The sequence below is a fragment of the Nycticebus coucang genome, chromosome 19, assembly GCF_027406575.1.
Source record: "Nycticebus coucang isolate mNycCou1 chromosome 19, mNycCou1.pri, whole genome shotgun sequence".
NCBI classification, from domain to species: Eukaryota; Metazoa; Chordata; class Mammalia; order Primates; family Lorisidae; genus Nycticebus; species Nycticebus coucang.
Window position 1 is genome coordinate 12,450,674 of NC_069798.1, and position 27,314 is coordinate 12,477,987.

Below are 27,314 nucleotides of genomic sequence, written 5' to 3' on the forward strand. Positions count from 1 at the left end.
AACTTAGATATGGTTGTAATAAACATAGAATGATCTTTTCTATGTAACATTCATTTCCTTATATTGTTAGATCTCCTACGAAGATTATCTAAATCCCAGAATACAGTCTTCTGTGGACGAATTCAGCTCTTTTTGGCCAGGCTTTTCCCTCTATCTGAGAAATCAGGTAAGCTCCTCTACATTAAATAAATTCTCTGGGGAGAAGTCTTAAAACCTGCCTAATATCTGTCTGTCATAATGAGAAAGACGGTTCAAAGAAGTTGGAAGATTTAGAAAATTATCACTTTATTTTGTTTTGCTTACATATGGTTGATGCTAGTTCTATTGTGCAATACATGTAATCCTGAAACCAAGCCATTGATTCTTTAAGTTCAAAACATATTAATAATAACATGCAGTTAAATCACACTGAGATATGTAGATCATGTCTATATTTCATTTAATAATATGTACCTATTTTTATTTCCATTTTCTTCCTCACTCATTACTGTTTAGCCATATTTACTTCCTTTCCTTTTTTATACAAATTTTTATTATGAAATAATACTCATAGAAAAGTGCATAAAGCGAATGTGTAGTATGATTATGTATAACCACTGTCCAGCTCCAGAAACGGAACATTGCTAGTTATTCAGAGCTTTCCCCCTCCCTAGTCTGTTCAGATAAGCCATATTTTAACATCTCTTTGCTTTAATTTTTTTCCCTTAATATCAGACTAGTATACCTCCTACTTTGTATGTTATTGTGAGATTAAATGAATTAAAGTACATGAAGAGTCCACAATAGTGCCTGTATGTAGTGACATCTATAGTATATGTTAGCAGTGGTTTGTATGTGCTTTTTTTGTTGTTGTTCTATGTGCTGTTTTTTTTCTTTCCTACTTTTTTTATGTGTTCAAGGTGAATATAGATTTACCACTTTCTGTAGTTGTGACTTTCCGCCTGTGACTGTTTTCCCCTTTAGACTTTAGTGCAGGTCTTTGTTTACCTGAAAAATCTGTATTTCTCCTTTCTTCTTGGAGAATGGTTTTAGTAGAAGAGTCTAGATTGGCACTGGATTTCACTTCATGGGAAATCATCTTTACTTTGTCTTCTGTCTTCCATTGTTGTATAGTCAAGTCCTATGTCAGTCTCACTTTTTGAAGATACAATAATCTAAATTTCTTGTCCGCGCTTAAGATGTTTTTTCCCTCTGATTTTCTTCAGTTTTACTATCACATCTAAGCATGAATTTCTTTTTATTTATTCTGCTTGAGATTGAGGGCATTTTGAATGTATAGATTAAGTGTCTTTCATTCAATTTGTAAAAATCTGGCCTTTATCTCTTCTAATATTGTACATGCCTCTTTTTCTGGAACTTAAACATTCATTGTATCTTCTCAGTGTATCTTCTGTCTCTTACTCTTTGTATGTACATATACAGAGGATCCCAGAAAATGTATACACAATTTAAAAAAGGAACAAACTGTATTTAATTTGTAATACTCAAGTCACGTTTGATTTCTGCAATTACAAGAAGTACTTAACATGACTCATATTAATCTTTTGTTATCAGTACGTATTGAGTATTATGATTTTTTTTTTCTTTGAATCTCACTCTGTTGCCCCAGGCTTGAGTGCCATGGCGTCACAGTTCTCAGCAACCTTAAACTCCTGGGCTGAAGCAATCCTCTTTCCTCAGCCTCCCGAGAACCTTGGACTATAGTTGCGTACCACCACACCTGGCTAGTTTTTTCTCTTTTTAGTAGAAATGTTGTCTTGCTCTTGATCAGCCCAATCTTGATCTCCTGAGCTCAGGCAATCCACCCACCTTGGCCCTCCAGAGTGCTAGGATTATAGGCATGAGCCACTGCACCTGGCTGAAGATTACAATTTTAATTCAATTCTTTCCATTCTTAAAATGTGTATACTTTATTTTGGCACCCTTTCTATTTTTCATCTATTAGTCTCCCTCTATCATATTCTGAATAATTCTTTAGAGTTATTTTCTAGTTCACTACTTCACTACTTCTTTCTTTAGCTGTGAATAATCTGATAGAAGAATTCTTAAATTCATTTCTTGTATTTTTCATTGTTGTATTATACTTTTATCTTCCAGAAGGTCTTTTTAAAGTCTACTATATCACGTTTTAGTTTCTTATTTCCAACTGATATTCTCAAGCTTGTTTTTTAGTTTTAAACTTCATTAGCATTTTATTTTGCTGTCTATAACTAATATTTCTAGTACTTTAAGTCTTTGTGGGTCTCTTTCTACGGGCTGTTTTACTATTTCTAACTTATGATGTCTTTTTTTGTGTGTGTGTCTAGTTTTTATTGGGTGTTATATTTGAGAACATATTTGAGAAAATAATCTTGAGGTCTAGGGTAGATACCTTTCTCTAGATAGGGTTTTCATTGCTTCTGCCGTGCACCTTCTAAAGGGCTGTGCTACCAGTCCAGGCCTTCCATTAATCCAGGTCAGTTGAAGTCCTATTGTTCCTGGATCATCCAGAAGACTCAGTGCTAGAATACAGTTTGGTTTACTCCTACCTAACAATGTAGCCCTACAAGTTCTCAGCTTTGAAGATGGCAGGTGGTGGAATTTATTAGTTTATTAGATTCCTTACTTTCCATGGGCCCAGAGGTTTACTTTTATGATCTTAATTCCAGGAAGCTACTAAAGGAGTGGCTTAACTTTTGGAACTGATTCCTTCTATTTGGCAGATGTCCTATAGGCAAGAGTGGCTTGCCTGCTGATCATGCATTGTTTATTTTTCTTGCCCTCTGGATTTTTATCAGGTATTTCTCACCATCTTGTCAGCTTTTCACTGTTTTTAGGGAAATCATTTTTCTATTTCATTGCCTAAAACAGTTCTATGAACTTGGTGTATGCTCTATAAATATTTGTAGAATTAACATATATAAGTTTTTAGTTGTCCTTCGTGGGTGAAATTAACCTGAATAATTTAGCCTTCCATTACTGGAAATCTTGCTTTTTTTCTTTTTTCTTTTTGAGACAGAGTCTCACTTTCTTGCCCCTGGTAGAGTACTGTGGCATCATAGCTCACAGCAACCTCAAACTCTTGGGCTCAGTGATTCTCTTGCCTCAGCCTCCCAAGTAGCTGGGACTACAGGCGCCCACCATGACACCCGGATATTTTTTAGATACGGGTTCTCACTCTTGCTTAGGCTCGTCTCAAACTCATGAGCTCAAGCAGCCCACCCACCACAGCCTCCCAGAGTGTTAGGATTACAGGCATAAGCCACTGCGCCCAGCAAAGCTATGCATTTTTTTTTTTTTTTTTTTTTTTTTTTTTTGAGACAGAGTCTCACTTTGTTTCCCTTGGTAGAGTGCTGTGGCATCATAGCTCACAGCGACCTCAAACTCTTGGGCTCAAGCAATTCTCTTGCCTCAGCCTCCAAAGTGGCTGGGACTACAGGTGCCCGCCACAATGCCTGGCTATTTTTACGGATGAGGTCTCACTCTGGTTCAGGCTGGTCTCGAACCGGTGAGCTAAGTCAATCCACCCACCTTGGCCCCCTAAGTGCTGGGATTAATAGGAGTGAGCCGAAAAATGGCCTTGAGGGAGGCGGAGCAAGATGGCAGCCAAGTAACAGCTTCCTTGCATCTGGGCACCGTGAGTCTGGGGAGATAGGACTCCAGGCATCTCTGGCTGGTGGGAACTGCCTATCATCACTCCTATGAAAATACAGGGAGTCAGCGAGAGACTTCTGGACCCCAAGAGGAGGACTAAAACAGTGGAAAGCCGGCAAGTGGTCGCGTGTGTTCAATCCGTCTAAACCCGCCCACAACTGTAAGTTCAGTAGCAGCGAGACTGCAAACCAGAAAGGCCTTACCTGTGAACTGTTTTGATGTCCTTGGACTTGGCACTGAGTTGAACTGCCTTGGGGAAGGCCTGAGCGGGAGTGCGGAGAACTTTGGCCGTTGTCTAGGGCCCCAATCTGAGCCGCTGAGCCAGACGGAGCTGATAGTGTTTGGCGGTGGGTCACACGGATCCATTGTCAGTGATCTGCCCCGGCAAGCTCTGCCCTCAGGGTCGCAGAGCTAGAAACGGGTGGGAGCTGGTAACCCAGCAACCAAGTAGCCTAAGGGTGGGGTCTGAGCCGCCTTGCAGCCCTAACCCTCAGGGGCAGAGTGAGATCGGTTTTGGCACACTGAGTAAGTGCATAGCCACTTCAGCAGCGATTCCAGCGAGAAAGCTGGGAAAGCTTCTGCTCAGCAAGTTTACAAGTTCAAAGTGCCTTTTAAGTAGGCTGAAGAGAGATTTAGGGTGTCTACCTGCTGGGGTTTGAGAAATCAGCAGCCTCCAGTCGTATCAGAACTGTGACTAACATCTCATACCCCAGAAGACCACGTGTTGCCCAGACAATATTCAATAACATATACAAACTGCTTTGTTTTTGGTTGTGTATTTTTTTCTTCTTTTTGTTTTTGGTTTGGTTGTTTTTTTTGTTTGTTTATTTTGACGTTGCTGATGTTCTTTTGTTTTTTTAATTTCAATCTTTTCCACACAGATCCCTTTTTCTTTCTCAATTTTCCTAGTTTAATTATAATTTCCCATTGCTGCCTTTTTTAATAACTTCAACTTCATTTTTGCTAGTGTTTCTACCGATATAATTTGGTTTTTCACCCAATTTTATCCCCGTAAAGTTTTCTGTTTGCTTCTTTTGGTTTGATTTAAAGCATTTTTGTCTTTCCTCTCTACTTGGTGGAGGTGGGGTACTGTGTCTGATCAGGTTAGCAAAGAGCTGCTGACCTCAAGGGAACCACGCAACTGGGCACCCCCAGAAGGTGGGGTTTTTTAAGGCTGTGTCAAAGTACCCTACTGTACACCTATATTGCCCTGTCTCCCTCTTTCTGTGCCTCTCTTCTTTTTGTCAATATTCCTTATACCCACCCCCTCTCCTTTCTCTATCTTTCTTTTTTTCTTATCACTCGGTCCTCCTTTCTTTCATCCCCTTTTTTTGCTCTTCAACCTTCTCACCCTTCTGGTCCTATAACCCTTAGTCCACAGGCACAAGAACTTAAAGAGCAAGAGGAAGTGAAAGGAAAATTAGGGCAAGGAAACAGATAAAAGAAATCACTCATGAGGAAGAATCAGCAGAAAACTCCAGGCAACATGAAGAACCAGTCTAGAACAACCCCACCAAGGGACCATGAGGTAGCTACTGCAGATGATTCCACCAGTATAGAAATGTTAGGAATGACAGAAAGGGAATTTAGAATACACATGTTGAAAACAATGAAAGAAATGATGGAAACAATGAAGGAAATTGCTAATAAAGTGGAAAATAACCAAAAGGAAATCCAAAAACAGAATCAAATAAGAGATGAACGATATGAAGAATATAAAAAGGATATAGCAGACCTGAAGGAACTGAAACAGTCAATTAGGGAACTTAAAGATACAATGGAAAGTATCAGCAACAGGTTAGACCATGCAGAAGAAAGAATTTCAGAGGTAGAAGACAAAGTTCTTGAGATAACTCAGACAGTAAAAGAGGCAGAAAAGAAGAGAGAGAAAGCAGAACGTTCACTGTCAGAATTATGGGACTTTATGAAGCGTTCCAACATACGAGTTATAGGAATTCCAGAAGGGGAAGAAGAATGCCCCAGAGGAATGGAAGCCATACTAGAGAATATTATAAAAGAAAATTTCCCAAACATCACCAAAGAGTCTGACACACTGCTTTCAGAGGGCTATTGGACCCCGGGTCGCCTCAAGTCTAACCGAGCTTCTCCAAGACACATTGTGATGAACCTGTCCAAAGTCAAGACAAAAGAAAAGATTCTGCAAGCTGCCAGGAGTAAGCGCCAGTTGACCTACAGGGGCAAATCCATCAGAGTGACCGCAGACTTCTCTAATGAAACTTTCCAAGCAAGAAGACAATGGTCATCTACCTTTAATCTACTTAAACAGAACAATTTTCAGCCCAGAATTCTGTACCCTGCTAAGCTAAGCTTCAGAATTGACGGAGAAATCAAATCATTTACGGATATACAAACATTGAGGAAATTCGCCACAACAAGACCAGCTCTACAGGAAATACTTCAACCTGTTCTGCACACTGACCACCACAATGGATCAGCAGCAAAGTAAGAACTCAGAAATCAAAGGACAAAACCTAACCTCCACACTGATGCAAAAGATAAAATTAAGCAATGGACTCTCACCAAATAAGACGAATAGAATACTACCACACTTATCAATTATCTCAATAAATGTTAATGGCCTGAATTCCCCACTGAAGAGACATAGATTGGCTGACTGGATTAAAAAACACAAGCCATCCATTTGCTGTCTGCAAGAAACACACCTGGCCTCAAAACACAAATTAAAGCTCCGAGTCAAGGGTTGGAAGACAATTTTTCAGGCAAACGGAATTCAGAAGAAAAGAGGAGTTGCAATCTTATTTTCAGATACATGTGGATTTAAAGCAACTAAAGTCAAAAAAGACAAAGATGGTCACTTTATATTGGTCAAGGGAAAACTACAACAAGAAGACATTTCCATTCTAAATATTTATGCACCCAATTTAAATGCTCCCAGATTCTTGAAGCAGACCTTACTCAGTCTGAGCAATATGATATCTGATAATACCATCATAACAGGGGACTTTAACACACCTCTTACAGAGCTGGACAGATCCTCTAAACAGAAATTAAACAAAGATGTAAGAGATTTAAATGAGACCCTAGAACAACTATGCTTGATAGATGCATATAGAACACTCCACCCCAAAGATAAAGAATATACATTCTTCTCACCACCCTATGGAACATTCTCCAAAATTGATCATATCCTGGGACACAAAACAAATATCAACAGAATCAGAAGAATTGAAATTTTACCTTGTATCTTTTCAGACCATAAGGCACTAAAGGTGGAACTCAACTCTAACAAAAATGCTCAAGCCCACCCAAAGGCATGGAAATTAAACAATCTTCTGTTGAATAACAGATGGGTGAAGGAAGAAATAAAACAGGAAATCATTAACTTCCTTGAGCATAACAACAATGAAGACACAAGCTACCAAAACCTGTGGGATACTGCAAAAGCAGTTTTGAGAGGAAAATTCCTCGCTTTAGATGCCTACATTCGAAAAACAGAAAGAGAGCACATCAACAATCTCACAAGAGATCTTATGGAATTGGAAAAAGAAGAACAATCTAAGCCTAAACTCAGTAGAAGAAAAGAAATATCCAAAATCAAATCAGAGATCAATGAAATTGAAAACAAAAGAATCATTCAGAAAATTAATGAAACAAGGAGTTGGTTTTTTGAAAAAATAAATAAAATAGATAAACCATTAGCCAGACTAACTAGAAATAGAAAAGTAAAATCTCTAATAACCTCAATCAGAAACGATAAAGGGGAAATAACAACTGATCCCACAGAGATACAAGAGATCATCTCTGAATACTACCAGAAACTCTATGCCCAGAAATGTGACAATGTGAAGGAAATGGATCAATATTTGGAATCACACCCTCTCCCTAGACTTAGCCAGGAAGAAATAGACCTCCTGAACAGACCAATTTCAAGCACTGAGATCAAAGAAACAATAAAAAAGCTTCCAACTAAAAAATGCCCTGGTCCAGATGGCTTCACTCCAGAATTCTATCAAACCTTCAAGGAAGAGCTTATTCCTGTACTGCAGAAATTATTCCAAAAAACTGAGGAAGAAGGAATCTTCCCCAACACATTCTATGAAGCAAACATCACCCTGATACCAAAACCAGGAAAAGACCCAAACAAAAAGGAGAATTTCAGACCAATCTCACTCATGAACATAGACGCAAAAATTCTCAACAAAATCCTAGCCAATAGATTACAGCTTATCATCAAAAAAGTCATTCATCATGATCAAGTAGGCTTCATCCCAGGGATGCAAGGCTGGTTTAACATACGCAAGTCTATAAACGTTATCCACCATATTAACAGAGGCAAAAATAAAGATCACATGATCCTCTCAATAGATGCAGAAAAAGCATTTGATAAAATCCAGCATCCTTTTCTAATTAGAACACTGAAGAGTATAGGCATAGGTGGCACATTTCTAAAACTGATTGAAGCTATCTATGACAAACCCACAGCCAATATTTTACTGAATGGAGTAAAACTGAAAGCTTTTCCTCTTAGAACTGGAACCAGACAAGGTTGTCCTCTGTCACCTTTACTATTCAACGTAGTGCTGGAAGTTCTAGCCAATACAATTAGGCAAGACAAGGAAATAAAGGGAATCCAAATGGGAGCAGAGGAGGTCAAACTCTCCCTCTTTGCTGACGACATGATCTTATACTTAGAGAACCCCAAAGACTCAACCACAAGACTCCTAGAAGTCATCAAAAAATACAGTAATGTTTCAGGATATAAAATCAATGTCCACAAGTCAGTAGCTTTTGTATACACCAATAACAGTCAAGATGAGAAGCTAATTAAGGACACAACTCCCTTCACCATAGTTTCAAAGAAAATGAAATACCTAGGAATATACCTAATGAAGGAGGTGACAGACCTCTATAAAGAAAACTATGAAATCCTCAGAAAGGAAATAGCAGAGGATATTAACAAATGGAAGAACATACCATGCTCATGGATGGGAAGAATCAACATTGTTAAAATGTCTATACTTCCCAAAGCTATCTACCTATTCAATGCCATTCCTATCAAAGTATCTACATCGTACTTTCAAGATTTGGAAAAAATGATTCTGCGTTTTGTATGGAACCGGAAAAAACCCCGTATAGCTAAGGCAGTTCTTAGTAACAAAAATAAAGCTGGGGGCGTCAGCATACCAGATTTTAGTCTGTACTACAAAGCCATAGTGCTCAAGACAGCATGGTACTGGCACAAAAACAGAGACATAGACACTTGGAATCGAATTGAACACCAAGAAATGAAACTAACATCTTACAACCACCTAATCTTTGATAAACCAAACAAGAACTTACCTTGGGGGAAAGACTCCCTATTCAATAAATGGTGTTGGGAGAACTACATGTAAAAGACTGAAACTGGACCCACACCTTTCCCCACTCACAAAAATTGATTCAAGATGGATAAAGGACTTAAATTTAAGGCATGAAACAATAAAAATCCTCAAAGAAAGCATAGGAAAAACACTGGAAGATATTGGCCTGGGGGAAGACTTCATGAAGAAGACTGCCATGGCAATTGCAACAACATCAAAAATAAACAAATGGGACTTCATTAAACTGAAAAGCTTCTGTACAGCTAAGGACACAATAACCAAAGCAAAGAGACAACCTACACAATGGGAAAGGATATTTGCATATTTTCAATCAGACAAAAGCTTGATAACCAGGATCTATAGAGAACTCAAATTAATCCACATGAAAAAAGTCAACAATCCCTTATATCAATGGGCAAGAGACATGAATAGAACTTTCTCTAAAGATGACAGACGAATGGCTAACAAACATATGAAAAAATGTTCATCATCTCTATATATTAGAGAAATGCAAATCAAAACAACCCTGAGATATCATCTAACCCCAGTGAGAATGGCCCACATCTCAAAATCTCAAAACTGCAGATGCTGGCGTGGATGTGGAGAGAAGGGAACACTTTTACACTGCTGGTGGGACTGCAAACTAGTACAACCTTTCTGGAAGGAAGTATGGAGAAACCTCAAAGCACTCAACCTAGACCTCCCATTCGATCCTGCAATCCCATTACTGGGCATCTACCCAGAAGGAAAAAAATCCTTTTATCATAAGGACACTTGTACTAGACTGTTTATGGCAGCTCAATTTACCATTGCCAAAATGTGGAAACAGCCTAAATGCCCACCAACCCAGGAATGGATTAACAAGCTGTGGTATATGTATACCATGGAATACTATTCAGCTATTAAAAAAAATGGAGACTTTACATCCTTCGTATTAACCTGGATGGAAGTGGAAGACATTATTCTTAGTAAAGCATCACAAGAATGGAGAAGCATGAATCCTATGTACTCAATCTTGATATGAGGACAATTAATGACAATTAAGTTTATGGGGGGGGGGAAGCAGAAAGAGGGATGGAGGGAGGAGGGTGGGGCCTTAGTGTGTGTCACACTTTATGGGGGCAAGACATGATTGCAAGAGGGACTTTACCTAACAATTGCAATCAGTGTAACTGGCTTATTGTACCCTCAATGAATCCCCAACAATAAAAAAAAAGAAAAAAAAAAAATAGGAGTGAGCCACTGTGCCCTGCCCAAATCTAACTTTTTTTAAATAAATTTTTTAAATAACTTTATTGAAATGTGAATTTGTATATCACACAACTCACCAATTTGAAGTGTACTGTTTATTATTAATTCACAGGGTTGAATAGTCATCACCACAGTGTAATTTTAGAACAATTTTTCCTCTAAAAGAAAGCCCAGGCCCACTTACGGCCATTCCCCACTTATGCCAGTCCTTACCATCTCCCCTGACTCCTAAACAGCCACTAGTCTACTTTTAGGTCTTAATCTGGGCATTGAATATAAATGGAAAAATTCAACATGTGGTTTTTTAACTTAGCATAATGTCTTCAAGGTTCATTTATATTGTAACCTGTTTCAGTATTTCATTCTTTTGTATGGCCGAATAATATTCCACTATGAGAATATACCACATTTTGTTTATCTGTTCATCAGCTGATGGACATTGGGTTATTTCCACTTTTTGACCATTATGAATAATGCTGCTATGAACAATTGATGTAAGTTTTTGTGTGGACATTTGTTTTCATTTCTCTTGGGTTTATACTTAGAGTAGAATTGCTCAGTCATATAGTAACTCTTAAGTTTTGATTTCTCTTCAGTATATATTTAAGAGTATAATTTTGGAGTCACATAGTAACTCTCTGTTCAAATTTTTGAGGAATTGTCCAACTGTTTTTCAAAGAGGCTGTACCATTTTGTAATCCTGTAAGTAATGTATGTGGATTTCAGTTTCACCATATCCTTGCTAATGGATGTTATTATCTGTTTTATTTTAGTCATCTTACTGGGTGTAAACTGATATCTCATTGTGGTTTTGATTTTTTTTTTTTTGTAGAGACAGAGTCTCACTTTGTGGCCCTCAGTAGAGTGCCGTGGCCTCACACAGCAACCTCCAACTCCTGGGCCTAAGCGATTCTCCTGCCCTCAGCCTCCCGAGTAGCTGGGACTACAGGCACCCGCCACAACGCCCGGCTATTTTTTGGTTGCAGTTTGGCCGGGGCCGGGTTTGAACTCACCATCCTCGGTATATGGGGCTGGCGCCCTACTGACTGAGCCACAGGCACCGCCCCGTGGTTTTGATTTTTATTTCCCTAATGACCAATGATGTTGAGCATGTTTTCTTGTGCTTATTGCCCATTTGTATATCTTTCTTAGAAAAAAATGTCTATTCACACCGTTTGCCCACTTTTAGAATTAGGTGGCCATTTAATTGTTGAGTTTATACGTGTACTTTTTATATTCTGGATAGTGGACCCTTATTAGATATGTAATTTACAAATATTTTCTTCCTTTCTTGGGTTGTCTTTCCATTTTCTTGAGGGTATAATTTGTAGCACAAAAGTTTTAAATTTATCTATTTTGTTGTTGTTGTTGCTTGTGCTTTTGGTGTCTTGTCTTAAAAATCTGGTTACTTAACCCAGATTTACTCCTGTGTTTTCTCCTAAGAGTTTTAGTTCTTACAATTAGGTCTATGATCCATCTTGAGATTTTTTTGTTAGTTTATTGTATGGAGTTTTTGTTGTTGTTTTGAGATGGGTTCTTACCATGTTGCCCAGGCTGAAGTGCAGCAGCTAGTTTCAGGCACAGTCCTGGTTCACTGTAGCCTCAAATTTCTGGCCTCAAGTGACATGCCTCAGTCTCCTGAGTATCTTAGACTACAGATATGCACCACGGCACCAGCATTTTGAGTTACTATTATTACTATTTTTTTTGTAGAGACAGTCTCATTTTATTGCTCTCGGTAGAGTGCCGTGGCATCACACAGCTCACAGCAACCTCCAACTCCTGGGCTTAGGCTATTCTCTTGCCTCAGCCTCCCCAGTAGCTCGGACTACAGGTGCCCACCACCCACCACAGCACCCGGCTATTTTTTGTTGCAGTTTGGCCAGGGCCAGGTTCAAACCCTCCACCCTTAGTATATGGGGTCGGCGCCCTACTCACTGAGCCACAGGCACCACCCTTGAGTTATGTTTTTTATATGAGGTAGGGATTCAGTTTTATTTTTTGGCATGTAGATAATCAGTTGTCCAAGCACCATTTGTTAAAAGACTCTTCTTTCCCCCACTGAATTATCATCTCATCTTTATTTATACCTTCAAAATATCGAGATCGTGCCACCCCCCTTTAAGAGCTTTGGTGCTAACTCTTCTCTCTTTCTGTAAATCTTTTGTTCATTATTGTCATATTACTGACTTTTGCTGTTGCTCAATCGGTTTAAATTTCACATCCTCAAGGAGGTTCTTTGAGTACCTAATCTAAACCCATTATTACCACGTGATTTCAAATCTCTTTAGCATTTGACAGTATCTGGGGTCTTTTCAGTGTGTTTTCATTATTCACGTCTGTATTCTCTGTGCCTATAACAGTGCTGGGCACCTGTCACCATTTAAATATGTAATTAATACAGACCTGCCTGTAATCCTAGCAGTCTAAGAGGCTGAGACAGGAGGATTGCTTGAGGACAGAAGTTTGAGACTATCCTGAGCAAGAGTGAGACCCCATTTCTGCAAATAGAAAAGTTAGCTGGGAGTGGTGGCATGTACCTACAGTCCTCGCTGATGGAATGGCTGAAGCAGGAGGATCACTTGAGCCCAAGAGTTTGGTGCTACAGTGAGCCAGACTCTTATCTCAAAAAATAAATAAATAAAAGGAATACAGCCTTATTTCAGAAAATATGGAAAACAAAGAGAAAGGAAGTTTTGTTTTTTGTTTGTTTTTTTTTTTCTTTTTAGAGACAGTTTTAGTTTTGTCACCCTCAGTAGAGTGCTGTGGCATCACAGCGCACAGCAACCTCCAGCTCTTGGGCTCAGGCAGTTCTCTTGCCTCAGTCTCCTGATTAGCTGGGACTATAGGCGCCCGCCACACTGGGTATATGGGGCTGGCACCCTACTAACTGAGCCACAGGCACCGCCTGAGAAAGAAACTTTCCATAATCCCACCATCATAACACAAACTAGGTTAGTATTTTGGGATATTTTCTTACAATAATTTTTCCCTTTTTTTCTCTTAACATTTAGTAGATTCTTTTCATCTACTAGGGTGCAAAGACCTTCAAAAAGCCATTTAATATGTATTAGTTTCCCCATTGAATATAGCTACTCAGGAGACTGAGGCAGGTCACTTGAGGCTGGAAGTTTGAGGCTCTGGTGAACTAGGATTGTGCCTGAAACTAGCTGCTGCACTTCAGCCTGGGCAACATGGTAAGATCGTATCTCAAAACAACAACGACAAAAAAACTCCATAAAATAAACAAACAAAAAAACTCAAGATGGATCATAGATCTAATTGTAAGAACTAAAACTCTTAGTAAGACTGAATTTTTTAACTCTAAATGAGAATTATAGCATATGCTGTAATGAATAATAGAGAATGGTGGTATTTTAATTAATGTCGAATGGTCAGCCAGGATCATTCACTAGCTTAATGTCTTGATCTAGCATTTTATTTTTAACTTTTTGCTTTGAAATAATTTTAGACTTAAGGAAGAATTTCCAAAGATAATGCAAAGCAGTGTTTTTCAACTTTTTTGGTCTCATGGCACACTTAAATTATGCTGATCAAAAAAAAGAGTAAAAAAAAGAATATGTTTACTGTGCTTTGAATTTCTTTTGAAAATAATTTTATGTTTAAGAACTTTTGCAGCACACTTGAGATCCTCTCACAGCACATCAGCCATGGCACACTGGTTGAAAATTGCTGGTATAAAGAGTACCTGAGGGCGGCGCCTGTGGCTCAAAGGGGTAGAGCACCGGTCCCATATGCCGAAGGTGGCGGGTTCAAACCCAGCCCCGGCCAAAAAAAAAAAAAAAAAAAAGAGCGAGACTGCATCCAAAAAAAAAAAAAAAAAGAGTACCTGAATACACTTCACCTAATATTAAGATCTTGTAGGCTAGGCATGGAGGCTCACACCTATAATCCTAGCACTCTGGGAGGCCAAGGTGGGTGGATTGCCTGAGCTCATGAGTTTGAGACCAGCCTAAGCCAGAGCAAGACCTCAACTCTAAAAAAACAGCTGGTTTTGGCAGGTGCCTGTAGTCCTAGCTACTAGGGAGGCTGAGGCAAGAGAATCACTTAAGCCCAAGAGTTTAAGGTTGCTGTGAACTGTGACACATGGCACTCCACTGAGGACAACAAAGTAAGACTCTGTCTCAAAAAAAGGGAAGGATCTTGTATAACTGTGGATTAGCTATCGAAAGTGAGAAATCAGCATTGGTACAGCATTCACTGTCACCTATAGATACCTTTTGAATTTTGCCAGTTTTACCACTGCTTTCTTTTTTCTGTTCTAGGATCTCACATTGTGTTTAGTTGTCACATTGCCCTGAGTCTCCCCAGTCAGTGACAAGTCCTCAGTCTTTATCTGTTTTTCATGACTTAATACTTTTGAATAGTGCTGGGTAGGTATATTGTAGAATGTCCTTCAGTTTAGGTTTGTCTCATTTTTCGTTGTTGTTTGTTTTGGTTTTCTTGGGTTTTTCCCCATGATTAAGGTGATGGAGTTTGGGGAAGAAGACCACAGAGGTGGCGTGCCCTTCTCAGGGCATTGTGTCACCATGACGTTGAAATGTCTCATTACTGATGATGTTGTCCTTGATCACTTGGATAGGGTGGTGTCTCCCATATTTCATTAACAAATATTTGGTTGGAGAGATACCTTGAGGCTATACGAATATTTTCATTCCCCTTAAACCTTTGCCTACTAATTTTAGCATTCATCCATCAGTGGATTGTCTGCAGTGATCAGTAAGGGTGTCCTGATGGTGATTTTTCTCTTGTTCACATTCCTTCTACATTTATTAATTGGATTCTTCTGTAAGGAAGAGTTGTCTCTTCTCTCTCATTTACTTATTAATTCATTCATCTATTTCCAGATAAATATGGATATTTTATTCCCTGAGTTACAATCCTTTAGTGTCATTGTTTACTGTGTTGCTCAAGTTTTTCATGTTTTAGCCATTGGTAGCTGAAGGGGTTTTCCTGGTATGAGTAGACTGTCCATTTTGAAATTACTCTGATCCATGGGCTACAAAATGGATGTTGTATTAATTGGCATGATTAATGTCCTTGTACGTTTTCATTAGCGCTTTTAGTGACCAGGTACACTGTCAATAAGCAGTAATATATTGAAAGAAATCTTTTTTGAGGTCTCAACATTGGACTTAAAATATTTAGTAAACCATGCTATAAACAGATGTGCTATCATCCAACCATTGTTTTTTCATTTCTAGAACACAAGCAGAGTGGACTTGGCATAATTCTTAAGGCTCTAGGATTTTCAGAATGGTTTATGAGCATTGGTTTCGACTTAGTCACCTGCTGAATTAGCCCCTAAGAAGAAAATCATCCTATTCTTTGAAGCCAAGCCCTGACTACTCTCTAACTATGAAAATCCTAGACGGCATCTTTCAGTAGAAGGCTGTTTCACCACACTGGAGAGCTGTTGAATGTGCCCACCGTTATCAATGATCTTGGCTACATCTTCTGGATAACTTGCTGTACCATCTACATCAACACTTTACTAATTCACCTCACATTTTTGTGTTGTAGAGATGGGTTTTTTCCTTTAAACCTCATGAACCAACCTCTTCTAACTTCTAATTTCTCTCCTACAGCTTTCTCATTTCTCTCAATGTTTATAGAATTGAAGAGAATTATGGCCTTACTCTGGGTTAGCCTTTGGCATTAGGAAATATTGTAGCTGGTTTGGTCTCCTATCCAGACCACTTAAATCTTCTTTGTATTAACAATAAGGCTGTTGTGCTTTCTTATCATTAGCTCTTTTAATTTACTTCACAAACATTTTTTTTGCAATTAGAGCTTGGCTGTTTGGCATAGGAGGCCTGTCTTTTTGTCTGTGTGGGCTTTTAATTTACCTTCCTCACTAAACTTAATTATTTCTAGCTTTCAATTTAAAAGTGAGAGACTCGTGACTCTTCCTTTCACTTGAACTCTTAGAGGACATTGTGAGATTAGTAATTGGCCTAATTTCAGTGTTGTTATAGGGAATACGGAAGCCTTAGAAGAGAGAGAAACAAAACAGCTGGTTGGTGGAATAAACAGAACACATACTTCATTTATCAATTATGTTTGCTGTTTTATAGGGGCATGGTATGTGGCATCCCAAGACAATTACAATAGTAGTATCAAAGATCACTGGTTATCATAATAGATATAATACTAATAATGGAAGAGCTTGAGATATTGCAAAAATTACCAAATTGTGACAGAAATACAAATTGAGACATGGCTTTGGGAAAAATGGTGTGCTTGACATGGGGTTGCCACAAATTTCCAATTTTTAAAAAACATACCATGTGGCTCGGTGCCCATAGCTTAATGAGTAGAATGCTGGCCACATACATTGAGGCTGGCAGGTTTGAGCCCGGCCCAGGCCCACTAAACAACAATGACAACTATAACCCAAAAAATAGCCAGGCGTGTGGCAGGTGCCTGTAGTCCCAGCTACTTGGGAGGCTGAGGTAAGAGAATCACTTAAGCCCAAGAATTTGAGGTTGTTGTGAGCTAGGACACTATGGTACTCTACAGAGGACAATGTAGTAAGACTCTTTCTCAAAAAAAAAAAAAAAAAAAGTCTATAAAGTACAATAAAATATGGTACTCTTGTACTAGGAAGTGAATTTTTGAAAGGATTTGAAAATCAATTATGGTGTTAATTCTGACTCATCTTTTATTTAATTATAAATTTAGCATTTTATTTATTTTGGTCATGACACAAAGTTATATTCATACAAAAGTTTAGATGTCAGTGGATTTGCTTTGAAAATCTTTGTTTTTTTCCATAGGTCTTAACTTGCAGAGTCAGTTTAATCTGGAAAATGTCACTGTTTTCAATACCAATGAGCAGGAAAGCACACTGGGTCAAAAGGTGAGACTGATGTGAAATCTTCCCACAGAACACATTATGAGCTTATTATTGAGATAACCCATATGAATGGGCCTCTAAGTCATCAACCATGTGAAAACCTTTATTTCCAGTTTATAGAAGTACAGTAGAACCTGCATAGTTGGTCACCTCCCTACATTGACTACCTTCTTAAGTCCACCTCACTTTCAGAGTGGACACGTGTCTCTCAGAACAGTAAGTCTACTGACTTATATTGACCAGTTTGTTATAGTCCCTTGGGTGGACAGTTTACAGAGTTTCGACTATAATATGTATTCTGTATAAAACATTCAAACAATGTTTAGAATAGAAAATATAGCTGCCCCATAATCCAAGGGAAATAGTGGTGATATATGAAGTAACTGTACTTTTTGTACAGTAAGATATCTGTACTTTATATTTTATTAGTATTAATCATAAGGTAGATTATAGAGTAGCTATACTTTGTTTTAAATATCGTTTAGATTTTTTTACACAGAATACATATTACTTCTATATGTAAACATTTCTGTAACTAGTCATAACATTCTCTAAGCATACTTTTTGTGTATATATACAAACATATGTTGTTTTTTCCAAAAATTAGGTCATATAATGATACTGTTCTGAAATTCACTTTTTTCTTTTAACTGATGTATTTCTGCATCAGTACATTGACATTTGTCTCAGTTTTTTCGTGGCTTATGATAACTCTTCAAGTGGATACATATTTCTGTCAGTGGACATTTGGATAGTTTGTAATAGTGAAAAACGATTAACAGTGATGCAGTGAATAGTATTATATATCATTGCTAAATTATGCAAGTGTCTCCTTAGGACAAATTCTGATAAGTAAAATTGCTAGGTGAAAATATATACATATCTCAAATTTTGATAACTATTGCCGAGTAACTTCTTAAAAATATTGTACCTATTTACACTGCCACAAGTAGCACATGGAGAATGCCTGCCCATTTTCCCATAGCCTCACACCACACTGGGAATTATAATATTTTAAAATCTTTGCTTAATTGAGTGGCGCCTGTAGCTCAGTGGGTAGGGTGCCAGCCCCATGTACAAAGGGTGGCAGGTTCGAACCCGGCCCCAGCCAAACTGCAACAAAAAAATAGTTGGGCGTTGTGGTGGGCACCTGTAGTCCCAGCTACTCTTGGGAGGCTGAGGCAAGAGAATCGCATAAGCCCGGGAGTTGGAACTTGCTATGAACTGTGACACCACGGCACTCTACTGAGGGCGATAAAATAAGACTCCATCTCTTAAAAAAAAAAAAAAAAAACTTTGCTTAATTGATGCACATATTTATTCCTTAAAAATAGGTCTTCTTTGTTTTAATTTACATTGTTTCGATTATTATTGAATTTGAGGGACTTAATATATGTTGATTGGAATATATTTCTCTTCTGCGACTTGCCTGATCATGTCATTTGTCCATTTTACTATTGAATTCTCTTTTCTTAGAAAAAATTATATCTTTATTGGGCGGCACCTGTGGCTCAACGGAGTAGGGCGCCGGCCCCATATGCCTGAGATGGCGGGTTCAAACCCAGCCCTGGCCAAAAACTGCAAAAAAAAAAAAAAATTATATCTTTATTATAAGGAAAGTACATAGCAAAACAGAGCAGTAAGGGAAGAAGATAGGGAGGGGAAAATGTGTTCACCAAACTAGCTGCCCCAACATAGCTTCCTGCTATAGAGGAGAATAATTTGGCCCTTACCTCATTTGCCTTTAATAATTGGAAAAAACTTGCCCCTAGCAGAACTGGGCCAAGAGCCCCATTTTCCAATCTCTTTTCATCCTAGAAATTTGAGAAAGGTTGTATAGTTCTCAGGCTATCAAGATACAGAAGAAAGTATGGAAAAGAAGGGAAGGGTATTATAGCCCCTGTTCAGTACTTTCCTGTGCTTGTGGAACTGTCCCAGCCCCATCCCTCAGTATTTGTTGACACCAAAGACACAGACCCCACCCTGTGGAACTGGGCAGCTTGGGCAGCAGTACACTGAGCAGTGAGGCTGTGTTGATGAGGAAGTGAGCAGCAGCCTACCTGGGGTAGAAACCGGCCAGGAGGGAGAGCACAATAGGAGCGATGCTGAGGGACTCGCGGGAAGAGACAAATCGGAGCCCTGAGTCCATCTTCTCCCAGTGTGTCAGTAGCTGAGCCTTTCCTTGGTCAGGGGTCTCAAAAGGTGTCCCTTTCACCATATGTAGGACGATGTTGGTCAGGGTCCAGACAACAGGAATGCTGAGTAGAACCACATACGCCAAGATGATGTCGGCCAGCGAGATGCCCCAGCTATTTGTCACTTGAGTGTTGGGGTTTACTTCACTGTGTGCCCCCCACATTCATCCTACTGTCTGGCTGGTGGCATGGCTCTAGCTTCCATCTGTGGTCTCCAGGCAGTAGCTCCTCCTGAATTCTCTTTGTTATTGTATGTATTTCCAACAGACCCTTTATTCCCAGAGAGAATCTACTGCCCATGTTTTGAGAAATACTGGTTTAAAACTTTCTGTTGTCTTCATGACTGTATTATGTCATTGTCATAGGGCTCTTGAGTTCCTGGAACCTGGTCATGTCGAATTCCAGTTACTATAAAGATTAACTAGAGGTCCAGAAAATAGATAGTGACTAGACTTCTCTAGCAATGGTTGTCTAGGATTGTGTGAATGGTCTATTATTCCAGCATTTATCTTCTGCCTGATGATTGCTTCATGATAAGCTACACTTTTTTTTCAATTTAGCACACTGAGGATAGAGAAGAAGGAATGGATGTAGAAGAAGGGGAAATGGGAGATGATGAAGCTCCAACAACTTGGTGAGTTTTCAGAGCTTATCCCTTAATGATTCACCAAGTATCCTCTCTGGTATGAGGATATAAACAAGGAGGAAGGAAACTACGCATACAGATTTCTTGTGTTTGTAACTTGCACGTGTATTACTTAAAAGAATAAATCCTAAAATCACGCATGGGCTATACCTGCTGGTTTCTAAATTACATGCAGATGGTTCATTGTTTACACAGCCTACCTTATGCATATTCCCAGCATTTGAAAAGCTAACCACAGGCGACCTTAGAAGTTCCTCCTCATCCCTTCCCTTAAATTTGTGGACCCTGTGTGTGTGTGTGTGTGTGTGTGTGTGTGTGTGTGTACTGGGCTGACTTTTAATGAAGTAGAAGGGATAAGAAACCTCCTTTGCAGGCTGGTGCAGTGACTCATATCTGTAATCCTAGCACTCTGGAAGGTCATGGTGGGGTGGATCACCTAAGCTCACAAGTTTAAGACCAGCTAGAGCTAGAACAAGACCCTGTCTCAAAAAAAAAAAAAACAGGCTTTATGGTGGGCACTTATAGTCCCAGCTACTTGGGAGGCTAAGGCAAGAGAATTCCTAGAGCCCAAGAATCTAAGGCTGCTGTGAGCTATGATGCCACAGCATTCTACCAGGGGCAACCCCCCCAAAAAAATCTTCCTAACCCTCCCTTCTTTTCCTCCTTCTTTCCTTGCTTGTTCTCTCTCTCTCTCTCTTTTTTTTTCCTGGAGACAGGGTCTTGCTGTCTCCCAGGCTAGAGTACACTGGCACAATCATATCTCACTGTAACTTTGATCTCCTGAGTTCAAGTATCCTCCTACCTCAGCCTTTGGAATATCATGTGACACCACACTCTGCCGATTTTTTAATTTTTTGTAAAGACATCCTCTTGCTGTGTTGCCCAGGCTGGTCTAGAACTCTTGGTCTCAAGCAGTCCTCCCACTTTGGCCTTCCAAAGTGTTGGGATTGTGGGCATGAGTGACCAAGCCCAGCCCCTCCTTACCCTTAATGTTGTTTCTTATCCTCTATAGCCTTGTGCTTTCTGTCAAAATACAGTAAGTCCTCACATAACATTGTCTATAGGCTCTTAGAAACTAACTTTAAATGAAACGACATCGGACAAAACCAGTTTTGCCATAGTCTGAGTCAGCAGTTCAAACTGTGGGTCATGACGGTGTTGAAGGATTGCAGCATTAGGAAGATTGAGAACCACTGGTAATTGATAGAATCAGGAGTTAAGTTCCTATGGCTTATTTCTGATCACAAAAACATCACCAAACTTCTAAATAAAAACTAAAATACTTACAACATTAACCATTGAAATAAATGTAAGTTAGACATATATTTTAAAAAGATTAATAAAAGCGTGGCTGGGTGTAGTAGTTCATGACTGTTATCCCAGTGCTTTGGGAGCCCAAGGCAAGAGATCACTTGAGGCCAGGAGTCTAGACCAGCCTGGGAATTATAGCAAAACCCTGTCTTTACAAAAAATTCAAAGAATTAACCAGATGTTGTGGCATATATCTGAAGTCCTAGCTACTCAGGAGGCTGAGGTGTGGATCATTTGAGCCCAGGAATTCCGGGGTACAATGAGCTGTCTTCATGTCACTGCATTCTAGACTAGGTGACAGAGTGAGACCCTGTCTCCCCCCCCCAAAAAAAAATATAAGATTAATAAACACAATTATTTACCCAGTTGTTTCACAAATACTCCCACCCTTACTCATTCTGGGACCATTTAGACATTTAGATGAGCAGTTAATCTAATGTGCGCATCTTATGGGAGGGAACTGGGGTACCCAGAGAAAACCCATACAGACATACAAACCCCACATAGATGGTGGCCCCAGCCAGCAATTGATTTTTTTCTTGTCAACAAAAGAGATGATGTTGAAGGAAACCGAGACCTGCCATAATTTCTTTCTAGTGCTGGTTAGAAGCAATGAAGAAGAGAAAAAGGAAATTATTACAGAAAAATTTCTGTCACCAGCAGGATTCCATGTGTCTGAAGTGATGACAGTTATAATCATCATTTGTGATTGAAAGAATTTCCATTATTACTGTCAGATAAAGAGAGGATTGCTATGACTAAATAGTGAAATGTATTCTTAACATCCAGACTTCAAATTCAAACACACATTAGAAGAAGCATTAGAAGGTTTAACCCCATACTTCCTAGTCCTGTGACCTTGAGCATATTACTTAACCTTCCTACATCTCAGTGTCAACATCTTGCAAATGTAGTGATGCTACCTTCCCTCTATAGTTGTTGAGAGGATTAAATAAAGTGATGATGAGAAAGGGTCAAATAGTAAGGCACTTAATAGTTGTTATTACGGCTCGGCACCAGCCACATACACCTGAGCTGGCGGGTTTGAATCCAGCCCGGGCCTGCCAAACAACAATGACGGCTGCAACCAAAAAGTAGCCGGGCGTTGTGGCAGGTGCCTATAGTCCAGCTACTTGGGAGGCTGAGGCAGAAGAATCGCTTAAGCCCAGGAGTTGGAGGTTGCTGTGAGCTGTGATGCCACAGCACTCTACCCAGGGAGACAGCTTGAGGCTCTGTCTCAAAAAAAAGTTGTTATTACCATAGTTGTTTATGTTATTGGTACTGGTAAATGTAAAGCACTTAGCACATCGTCTGTTCATTGTCCAGTAACTATTATTATATAGCCATAGTTATTTTTCTAGAGACTTAATTTTTTTCACGTCCATTTTTTTTAGATTCTTGCCCGAGCAACATAAGGGCAAGTAGGTTCTAAGACAGAGGTCACCTGTAGTGTAAATAGTGTCCTCCTCAAGACACTCTGCCCAATGCAGTTTTGTCTACTTAAACTCTGTGAAGCCTGTATAGACAATTCAGCCGAGAGAGGAATAGCCTTACTGATTATAGATGTAAACTAGTCCCAGCTGTAGGAAAATCACTTAAACAAGACCCAGCATTTATTTGCCTTTGTTAAAATCGCTGTTTTGGAATGGAGGAAGAAAATGGGGAATTACTTTGTGAGCAGCAGTCTTAGGCACTGTAATTTACAAAGCAGAATAAATGTACCCACAATCTGAAGTCAATTTCAGACTCAAATACATCAGTAAAAACTTTTGCATTTAAAAAAAAATCCAATGTGTAAGGATCTATAAAATAATTCAACATTTAAAAAAATATATCAAGTTTTAAATAGTATTCTAGTTAAAATAGTTCAAAGATGTTCTAATTTAAGTAGTAAGTTTTGCTTCTAATTTGTTATTTGCAAAAACAATAAAGTTACATTTGCCTTGTGTGGATAAATGGAAAATCCAAAAGTTTCTGTGGAATAGTGAAGGAGGAAGGCAAATTTCAGTGGGTTAAAGAATGAATAGAAGGTCATTAAATGGTGATGGGTTACAGACAACTTTGAAGAAGTTTTATTTTACCATGAAGGAAAAGAAAGCATCTACTGGAGGGTAGCATAACTATCAAGGAAAAGGCTTTTTTTTTTTTCAGATTACTATAAAGGTACAGATGATTAGATTACATTGTTTGTGTTTGTTAGGTAAAGTCCCAAGTTGTAGTTGAGCCCTTCACCCAGGAGATGTGCTGTATACCCCTGTATTGTACCCATTAGGTGAGAGCACACCAAGCCCTCTCCACCACCCCTTGAATTTAATTGTGTTTTTCTCTTGTGTGGGCATGTAGTTGTTCATCTGCTGGCTTCATATTAGTATGGAGTACATTGGATACTTGCTTTTCCATTCTTGTGATACTTTACTTAGGAGAATGTTCTCCAAATCCATCCAGATAAATACAAAAGATATAAAGTCTCCCGCTCTCTTTATAGCTGAATATATTCCATGGTCTATACATACACCATACTTTTATCTATCCATTTGTGTGTAGATGGGCGCTTGAGTTGTTTCCACATCTTGGCAATTGTAAATTGAGCTGTGATAAACATTATAGTGCAAATGTCGTTATGGTAAAATGATTTTTTTTTTCCTTCTGGGTAGATATCTAGTAATAAGATTGCAGGATCAAATGGAAGGCCTATCTTTAGCCCTTTGGAAATTCTCCATTCTTCTTAACAAAGAGGCTGTTTTAATTTGCAACTCCATCAATGGTGTGTAAGCATTCCCTTGTTTCCACACACCAGCATTTGCAGGAAGAGATGTTTGAAAATAACAGTGTTTAATTCTGAATAACAATGTGTCAAAACTCGGGAGCTCCATCAGAATAGATGAGGAGGATGTATTGGAGTCTGAGTTTCCTAAAATTGTTTATAGAAATTTATGTCAGTATTTATGATTGTATACTTTTCTGAGGAAAGATACCGTAACTTTTATCAGTTTCTGAAAGGGTTTGTGACTCAAGAAAAGTTAAGAACATTTAGATATTTGAAAAAGAATTTAAATAATGTATATATTATATAAAAATATAACATTATATTTAATACAACATTTATTTTACTAGCTCCATTCCAATTGATTACAACCTATATCGAAAATTCTGGTCACTTCAGGATTACTTTAGGAACCCTGTGCAGTGCTATGAGAAGATTTCGTGGAAAACTTTTCTTAAGGTGAGTTAGCAATCACACTCTATCAAAAGCCCAGTGTTTTATAACTAATAGCATAGCTAAGTTTTAACTCATGTCCATCATGCTTTACACTGTATAATTCTTCCTTTTAACATTTTTACATTTATTTCATGATATATGGAAGCTAAATTATAAGTGAATAAGTAAACCACTGATTTTGTGTAGTAGCTTAAAAGTGACATGGAGATTTAAAAGTTAATGATTACAGCCTTGAGTTTTTTTATATAGTAATATTTTTTAATATATCAGTGTTGCCAATTTAAATTGATAATTTTTGCAGAATACATTCTGTCTTTGCACAAAATTATTTCAGTTATCCTGTTAAAATAGGGATCCTCAGACTACAACCTTGAGCAAATCCAACCTATTGCTTTATTATTTACTAAAATACAAACATTACCGTTCATTTAGCTATGGCTGTTTTTGTGCTATTATGTCATACCTGAGTAGTTGCAACTGAGACTCTGTGGGACACAAAGCCTAAAATATCTATTATCTGGTCCTTTACAGAAAAAGTGCTCTAACTGCTATCTTAGAAGAATTCATTCTCTTTATTTTTCTGTTCTTTCCTGATGTGGTCAAAATCCAAGATAAATTGGTAGCTCTTAAAGTAACATGGGTGCATATTCTGTGCTATTTTTAATAGTCTATTTTATATGCAGTTTTTTGTGGGTGGGGGATACCATCCGAATTCACATTAACTGTTAAGTGTGAAATCAGCTGAAATTATCTTCCAGTTGGCCAGAGTTTGGCAACATTGTTTTATTTGGTCACAGTCTTTAAGAAATGCTTGAAAATTTTCACAGCTGGTTAAACTGTTGATTCCCTGGTAAATTTCTTTATGTTCTCAAAGCATTTCTTTCTCTACCTCTTACAGTCGTATTTGTTTAGGAATGGAAAATTTATTCCTACTTTTACAATACCATGAAATTTCATACAAAAATAGATTTTACTTCCCATTTTGCCATCATAATTTTCCTTGTTTAATGTATGTATTTGATTTACTGGGAGTAAATTCTAGATATTTTGATATAGAATGCTAATTAATTTTTGAGCAACATTGTCAAATAAAACTAATATTTTTATTTTGCAGTATTCTGAGGAAGTTTTGGCTGTTTTTAAAAGTTATAAATTAGACGATACTCAGGCCTCAAGAAAAAAGATGGAAGAACTGAAAACAGGAGGAGAGCATGTATATTTTGCAAAATTTTTAACAAGTGAAAAGGTAGACATCTTTCTTTTTCTCTAAGCATAGTAAGAAATGACTTTATTTTATTTCTACTTAGCTGATTGCCATTTTCAGGAAAGTTGAATAGAAATGTTTTTTACTTTACTTTTGGTTAAAGCTAGAGTCTCATTTCTTCATTGCACAAGTAGAACTAATTTGATTTCAGAGGTGAAAGAGGTTGTTCTACATTAAGTCTGTTTTGTAGGTGTATTTTGAAACAAATGCAGTTTCATTACTCTGAAGTTTTAAAACTTCAAGTTAGGATTTAATTTGTATTTATGAAAATAATATTTTGTAAAAGTTCCCTGTTAATTTTGTTTATGTGTTTTTAAGAAGTAAATTTTGTTCAAATAGAATGGTTACAGGATTGTGTAAATTTTCTAGTCCAGATGCCACATTGAGTCTATGTCTCAACTCACTCCCTTTGCTCCAAAAACATAGCAACAGCAGATAAAATATAAAAAGAGAAAACCAAAAGAGAAAGCTGGGCTTCCAGAAACAAGATAAATATCTTCATGGACCAGAAATGCCAAGAAGTGGGCAAAACTGAAGCCTTGGCCTGCTGGTCTCTATCCAAAGCAAGTGGCACCCAGGAGTTTGGCCACAAGTAACAGAGACCAAATGTGCTTCGTGTGGGACAAGGGGCCAGAGCCAGATTCACTGCTTGAAGTCAGGGACTGGGGTGGAACATTACCCACTTTTGAAAAGAAACTAAAATTAAAAATATACATATTGCCAATCTTCTGCCAAGGGCTATGGTTTTAAAGGAAGTTGTGAGCCTAGGGATAACAAAGACACAGCCTTGCATCCATTTGCTTGCTCAGTGACTAGGTATGTGATAAACCAGTATGCTCACAAAACAGCTGCTCCATAAAGTCATCATAAGATTTTTTCCAGATTTGGGCCCAGTGTTGCTAGCAGAACAAATGCAAAAGTGGTAGACAGGGAAGGGTGTGCACAGACAGGTGAAGAAGGGGAAGAACACAAATATCCCCAAAGAAAAGGCTCCCATTTAGGGGCGGCGCCTGTGGCTCAGTGAGTAGGGCGCCGGCCTCATATGCCGAGGGTGGCGGGTTCAAACCCGGCCCTGGCCAAAACTGCAACAACAAAAAAATAGCCGGGCGTTGTGGCGGGTGCCTGTAGTCCCAGCTACTCGGGAGGCTGAGGCAAGAGAATCGCGTAAGCCCAGGAGTTGGAGGTTGCTGTGAGCTGTGTGAGGCCACGGCACTCTACCGAGGGCCATAAAGTGAGACTCTGTCTCTACAAAAAAAAAAAAAAAAAAAAGGCTCCCATTTAAAACTCTTTGGTAAATTAAAATTTCTAAAATCCATAAAGAAAATCTAATAGAAAGATCACCAGCAAAACCAACTATTGGGATATACATACATTTTTTCCAGATGAGATACACAGCATGGCCAACACTTTATTATGTTTTGTATACTCAAAAAGATAATTGATGAGAGAGCATCCATTGAACAAGAGCAAAAAATCATGAAACAGAAGCAGTCAAAAAGAAAATAGGACTACTGATTATGACAACTAACTGGGAGTCTTGGAAATGAAAAATCATAATCTGAAACCAAAGCA

The 27,314-nt window shown here is 38.5% G+C and overlaps 1 protein-coding gene and 1 pseudogene across 1 annotated transcript in view; one reads left to right on the forward strand and one right to left on the reverse strand.

Annotated features, from left to right (window-relative positions):
- The window catches only part of THOC1 (THO complex subunit 1), a 74,970-nt gene that overhangs the window by 10,075 nt on the left and 37,581 nt on the right, over positions 1-27,314 (forward strand). The window contains exons 7-11 of the mRNA XM_053571402.1: positions 71-166; positions 17,027-17,109; positions 19,862-19,935; positions 24,373-24,481; positions 25,593-25,724. Of these exons, the coding sequence (XP_053427377.1) occupies positions 71-166; positions 17,027-17,109; positions 19,862-19,935; positions 24,373-24,481; positions 25,593-25,724 (494 nt within the window). The remainder of the gene's footprint in view (positions 1-70; positions 167-17,026; positions 17,110-19,861; positions 19,936-24,372; positions 24,482-25,592; positions 25,725-27,314) is intronic.
- LOC128572094 (ORM1-like protein 2) lies at positions 19,054-19,465 on the reverse strand (annotated as a pseudogene).